This window comes from Volvox carteri, assembly GCF_000143455.1.
Source record: "Volvox carteri f. nagariensis unplaced genomic scaffold VOLCAscaffold_7, whole genome shotgun sequence".
Taxonomy (NCBI): Eukaryota; Viridiplantae; Chlorophyta; class Chlorophyceae; order Chlamydomonadales; family Volvocaceae; genus Volvox; species Volvox carteri.
Genome location: NW_003307550.1, coordinates 2,188,392 through 2,195,160, shown reverse-complemented (window position 1 = coordinate 2,195,160; position 6,769 = coordinate 2,188,392). Strand labels below are relative to the sequence as shown.

At 51.7% G+C, this 6,769-nt stretch overlaps 1 protein-coding gene across 1 annotated transcript in view; it reads right to left on the bottom strand.

The window, feature by feature from the left end:
- Positions 1–2,855: 2,855 nt before the first annotated feature.
- The window catches only part of VOLCADRAFT_79831 (uncharacterized protein), a 9,150-nt gene continuing 5,236 nt past the window's right edge, over positions 2,856–6,769 (bottom strand). The window contains exons 12-16 of the mRNA XM_002947650.1: positions 5,625–5,794; positions 5,361–5,502; positions 4,310–4,579; positions 4,044–4,108; positions 2,856–3,923 (exon numbers count right to left, since the gene is read on the bottom strand). Of these exons, the coding sequence (XP_002947696.1) occupies positions 3,605–3,923; positions 4,044–4,108; positions 4,310–4,579; positions 5,361–5,502; positions 5,625–5,794 (966 nt within the window). The 3' untranslated portion in view covers positions 2,856–3,604. The remainder of the gene's footprint in view (positions 3,924–4,043; positions 4,109–4,309; positions 4,580–5,360; positions 5,503–5,624; positions 5,795–6,769) is intronic.

Below are 6,769 nucleotides of genomic sequence, written 5' to 3'. Positions count from 1 at the left end.
ATACGCAAAGAAGTCGTGGGGTAAAGGAGCGTGTTGACTGGTTGTTGAGTAGACCTCTACCAGAAGGAGCGATAATAACGGCACTAAGAGAGCGTNTGATGAGCGGCTGGGACCATACGCGTCTGACTGTCTTGCCAGAGGAGTACCCATCAGATGGGAAGCAACCGGGAGTGCAAATGGCGAAGTATAAGCACTGGATGGGGCTGCCCTTTTCGGGAGCCGCAGCCGTCATGTGGCCAACACATGCTAAGGTTTTCATTCCTCGTTTAGCACATCGTAAGCTAATGCAGTTTCGTTTATGTTGCTGGGCTTTGGAGGCGAACAGAGCACGAAGGGGCAAGTACCATGTCCCCAGGGGGCAGCGGTTTTGCCACTGTTGTGGTCCTAATAGCCGAATTGAGGATGAAAAACACGTGTTATTGGAATGCCCAGCCTATAATGATATTCGTGCTGAAGAGGGATTCGATCATCAACAGAGTATGTTGGAGGCCATGCAATGGGAACCCGCACGCCTGGCGAGGATGTTGGAACGTATGTGGGCTCACCGAAACTCAATTACCCCCTTTGGACGCTAGTCTGGGCTGATGTGCGGTGTTTTTCCTTTTCTCCGTGGCTTTTAGGCGTTGTAGTATTGCCCTTGGGCCTTCGGCTCGTATGGGTAGTCTTACAGGTATGGGGTCACGCACCCCCAACCATGTAACACACACACACATTACTGGATGAAGCCTGTGCCCCCAAAGTCCCCAAAATAAAAGAACTAAAATTAAGAAGCTAAACAGGTGGTAGCTAATCGTCCATCGGTGGCCGCTCCCTTTGAACATAACAATTTACCTGACACTATTCGCAAGAAGGGTTGATATGACCCAACCGAACCCCATCCTTTCCATGTAACTCCCAGAGCTGCGCAATCGTAGTAGCTGGTACATAGTACGGCACACGTATCAAGTGCAAATACACGCTAAGCGCTTGATCAGGATCTCGAAAGGCCTTTTTTCAGCGGCCAGCTACTACAAAAACCCAGAAGGCGGGCCCAAAAGTTAACAACAGACTTCTAGGAGGCCATCCGCCAGCCGGGGGTTTTGGCCTGCTGCCGCGCCGACAGCACATCCACGCACGCCACGCAGTCTGGGCCGTGCGATTCATTGCACAAGCATCGCCCGCGGCAGGTTGTGAAGGTAAGGGTGCGGGAGGGGAAGTCACTGGGGGAGCAGGCGGGGACGAGGAGGTGGCAGCGGCAACCAACTGTGAGGCCCGGGGCCTACACCCCTGGGTACGCTCGCGGTCCGCCAGCCTGGAGCTCACCCACCCTGCACTCCAGCCTTGGGCTCTGACAACCGCCCGGGCCACGGGACCATGGCTCGGCAGCAGCGACCTTCCCGCAGACATCAGCCGGATCGAGGGGGCACTGGGTCACTTGCCGCCTTCGGAGGACATTGGCAGAACCCCACTGGAACCCGGTGATTGGTGCTGGGCGGCGGCGCTTTGGAGCAACCCACTGCTGCCCAATACGACCAATGCTGCAAACACCGAGGCCCCCAGCCGTCGACCAGGCCTGGATGCATACCACGCGCCACTGACACCATGCAGGAAACTGTGGACGGTGGGGGACCTGGTACGAGTGTGGGAAGCGGCAAACAATAGCCAAGCCACCACCCTCCAGGGAGCAGTTTGGCATTCGTGGGCCCGTGAGCACCTCGACCCAGCCACAGACCCCGCCCAGCTGCAGGACAAGGATGCCGCCCTTGCAGCTCTTGGGGCCCTGCACAGCGACATCAGCCCGGCCTGGCTGGCGGCAGCACACGCGGTGGAGATCAGGCTGCGGCATGACACACGGCTCACTGGGGTTCCTAGGAATTTGTTATCTGGCCATCGGGCGGTTTTGAGTTTTGGTTTCGAATTAGCCGAGATTTCGAGATCATGTTCAAGCGTAATGGGTGTGATGGGCGATGCGTTTTTTGAGGGCGATAGTCCAGCCAGTTTTAACACGACCGCCTTTGGTCTTTGTCATGCACTCTTTCTTGCATGCCCTTTACCCGACGTACAATCCCGTGTGTCGATTTACGTCCCAGGCGGGGGTGCATTGGCTTAGGAAAGCCGTTCTACCTCGTTGGTATGCCTTCCCCCTAGCCGATAGGGTGGCTTTTAGCTTGTCCGGTCCTTTTTTCGGTTTCTTTTATTTTGGGGACTTTTGGGACACATGCCTCATCCAGTAATAGCGTGCAAGTTCCTTTCAGTTTTTGTTGGTGTGCCTTCTTGTGAAGGTTTTGGGCCTTTCGCCCATTGGGGAGCCCGTTGGCAACTCCCCCAGTGGTTGTGGGTTTCTGAACCTTCCCTTTGGGTTCGCTTACTGCTGTCTAGGTGACACAAGCGTTGCCTGGCCTGGGTTAAAGCCCTAAGACCCTAAGCCTGGAGCCCACTGTAACAACCACACATACAACCTACGACTCCAATTGAGTACGGCAGTATCTGCCTGTGTGCTTGTATCCTAGTCCCACAGACATTATGCACACTGCAGAAGTGGTTTGTCGATTAGCCCTTGTCGCGGTATAATTAAAATTCTGCGACTTGACATCAGACGTTGGATCCCTCGCTCGAAGCGCGGCAGTTTGGCTTAGTCGACTGTTGCCCAATTCTCCATCCGAAGCTCTCGCTTCGTAACAGTTTTTTAAGCAAAAGTTAATAGATGCACAGCTATTAGTATTTTGGTTAAGCAAAAGGTATGAGAGCTGTCGCATTATGTCCGCTTGACGAGGCGAAGCTACTGCGAAGCAAGGGTCAATGCTGAAGGCGGCGGCAGGGAGGGTCCGTGTAACAACTCATCCTGGGCTTCATCTTGGGTCAGTTACCACCGCCCTGCGTGACCACCAATATTACATTAAGTCTACCATGGCTGGGATATACATTGCCTGTCAGTGGGCGGTAGTTCGTCTGGCTCCTGTCAAATGGTACGGTTGGTTTGCCGTACCAGCGGGCAACTGCACATCGTAATCTAACAACTAGCAGTTGCTTTCACTATTGCCGACCGAAGCTTCCGCATAGCCCTGTGCACACTCGAGGCTTGCTCAGCAGGAACAATAGAGTGAGGCAGCAACAGACAAAGAGAGCTCAAGCCCACATCCACAAAGAGAGCTCAGGCAAGGCAATCACCCAAAACCATTACCGATAACAACGAGGCCTGATAACTTAAACCCTACCGACGGTCCCAGACGCCCCAATTAAACCTACAGCGAAAACACCCTTGCCAGCATATGAAGCGCATGGTCATCAATGAACGGGACCACTCTCGGCCACACGACGACACATTCCAGAAACAAAAATAAAGCAAATATAGCAAATAAAGCAACCCGCACCGCAGCCCTTGCTGATGTCCAGAAGCCTAGCTTGATAAGTCATATCTATCCTGAAACCCAAACGGTACGAGAGATGCAATCTTAAATAAGCAGCCTTCTCACGCGATTTCAAGCAAACCTCTGTACCAGGCTCCCACGTCCAGCAGCACTAATAGTAGTGACAGAGATTTGTCTTAAAACAACCCGCCGGGGTGTAATAAATGCATCGTCTATGCATTATTATTATTACCACATATACATCTCCATGTTCACATCTAACCACTAGTTTGGTTAGTTAAACGAGAGAACAAGGACGCGTTGTACGGCGACACTTGGATAACCGTGTTTGCAAACCCGCTCCCACCGTTCACCAGCACATATGACTTGGTGTTGTTGTTGAAGCCCGTGACAGTCACGGAGTAATTCATGTACGTGCTCACGGCCTTGTTGAGCTGACCCAAAAGCGTGTCAGGGTCGATGTAGCCGATATTTTTTACGGTGAACATACTTTTGAGGGTAGCAAAGCTTCCGTTGATAGTTCGATTCAACGATGCGTCGTATAAGCCGTACGTAACGTTGAGCGCATTGTTTGTCCTGCGAATAGCAATAATAATAATCGTGTCCTAGTTTGTAAAAAAAACATCGATATATAGGCTATTAGTATGACACCAGATTCGTAACTAAAACCTCGCACCAATCCCAACCAAAACGTACTTATTAAGGCTTTTGTATAGATCTTGAGAAATTGACCGAATTTGATTTTCGTACTTGGCAATATCCTGCGAAACGTCATATACAACAATTGATGAAACACACATTAATTTTTCTCACGGAAAAGCGTCACAATATAGCAAGCATCTGCAAGAAGGGGTATATTATTCCGTAGTCCTTCCTTGTGCTGACCAGCACTCTCCCACATCAAAAAGGAGGGAAAAGGAAATCCCGTCCTACAATTTACATTTCTTAACGGCATCGCTCACCTTTGCCATCGTGAGTGACGGTGCGAACACGCCGAACGAAAAAAGAGCTGCTGACAGGAAGCCAGCCACAATGAGGGTGAAAATCCAGGCCAAAATCTGCTTTCCGAAAAGTTTCAAGTTGATGCCACTACGTATACTGTCAGTTAAGCCGACACCAATCTCTGCACCCGTAATGCACTGCGTCGTCGAAACTGGCAAACCATAAACGGAGGCCAGTGCGACGGTGAAGGATGTCGCAATCTCCGCCGAGTAGCCACGCGACGGCGTCATCTGCATACATGTAGGATGAGAACATGCATCAGCTATGGGAAAAGGACATGTACAGAAAATTGTAATCTGATCATGTACAGAAATCTTTTCTGTAGTGCACGTAAAACGTTTTGACACACGCGCAGCAGCAGGCGGCACGTGCACGACTCTACCCCAGTAGGGCTTATAATGGTAGATGTCAAACGAAAGCGAGCACTGGTGGGAGGTTCGGGTAGCGGGAGCGACCGCGAGATGGCCGCCGACGTTTTTAGCTCTATCTAGCTCGTATCCAATAGACCTGGTATGGCATGATCACATATGCCTCTGCTGAAAATACAAATTATGAATAATTAGAGCACATCGAAATTACATCTGCTTCGCTAACAGCAGCAGGTCGGGTTGGTCCGCGGCACATACAATAACTATATAATTATAATCTTTTGGTATATTAGTCTCTACTGCAGTGCACGGCCAGCTGGCCCGATGGCTCTACTCTTCGGGAGTCTGGAGCCCACTGTAACAACCACACAATAACTAACCTTTCCCTCTCTTGTGGCGATACATTTAATATTTTATCACATTGAAGTGATAACATAAAATTATTGTTAAAAATTACACAGTGTATGCGTGCACTGAAAAAGATAGACCGAAAGTCGTTCGTTAAGATAAAACTTGTTCAAGCGCCAATCCAAGCAAGGACTATGTATACATCTTGCACGTTGTGCTAAATATCCGTAGGTAAGTACTTAAATATGCATATTATTATCTATCGTTTCACTATCGAGCACACGCACATACATACCTTCGCCAGACCAACACCCAGCGTCGCCATAATGTTGTATCCGTACGTCGCCAACCCCACCACGATGCCCGCTCCACCCATGGCAAGAACCCAAATGGGGCACTCGGCGCTGGAGGCGATTGCCCAATTGCGGTACACATACCTGGAAAATCAACAGGGTGCAGTGACCCAACTTTTATTTTCATTCCACTCGTACGTGGCATTAGCAGGTAGACGGTTAGCGCTGGGTAAAGTTGAATACATTGTTCTGATCCTGGAACTCACCAGATTCCAGAGAACGGTCCCACGGCGTTGGCCACATCGTTTGCACCGTGGGCGAAGGACACCGCGCAGGCCGAGAAGACCTGCAGATACTTGTACACCTGCTCAGTCTCGGGGTTGAAGATCTCCGCAGCGGCGTGCATGTCGTGCACCGCCTGGTCGGTCTCCACTTTCTACAGGTACGACACATGGTACAATAGCGGTACGTAATGGATCCGCCAGCAGCGGAACTGAAGGCATGCTTTGAATCAATGTACGGCAACATGTGGCGAAGGCCCCTGTGTGGAGACCCCCTGCCGCTGGTGGCGTTTTTCTTTTCGTTCTAGGGGTGTGAGAGCGTGCAAATAGACTGGCCACTCGAATTGGTGGGAGACAGATTGGTTACGGATCCCGGGAGTGTGGCGCCCCTCGCGCGGCTCTCGCTTAGAATGGTCTGCAGTCTTTTGCACCGCTGGGTTGCCTAGCCAGGTGCTGGGAGAGCGCCCCTGCTGGCGTAGCGTACGTGAGGGAGTGTGGCGCGCACGGAGGAGCGGACGGGCGTAGAGCCGCTCGCGCCCGCCCCTGCGCTGTGCTTCGGCCAGGTGCTAGTCATTTCCCAGGGATCATTTTGCCACCTTGTTAAATGCAGGGGTTGGGGAGACTGGTGTTGAAGGTGCACATCGACTCCTTAACTATATCTCCTTTTTTGGGGCCCCTTTGGGAGAGGGTGCTTGGCAAGCTTGTCGGACTGTCATGGACAGGAGAGCACGGGCAGCTAGCATCCTGGACGAGCCTTTCACCTTGGAGGAGGTAGCACGTGCTGTCGGTAGGTTACCAAACGGAAAGGCTCACGGGCTTGAGGCCATACCATCGGAATGCTACCGTTATGCACGCCTCCCACGGGTGGATGAGCAGGGCAGGCAGGGAACGGAGGTGAACTGTATCGTCCCAGTGCTGCACGTTTTGTTAGAGCACATCAGGGCAACTGGTGATTTTCCACAGCAGTTTACCAAAACGGTGGTATCCCCTATTTTGAAGAAGGGTGACCCGTTGGTGGCAGGAAATTATCGGGGCATTGCAGTTGGAGGAGCACTTGCGAAATGCTATGCGTCAGTGATCCTTAACCGCCTGGTACGTGCTGGGGAAATACTGGACCTGCGGCACCCATG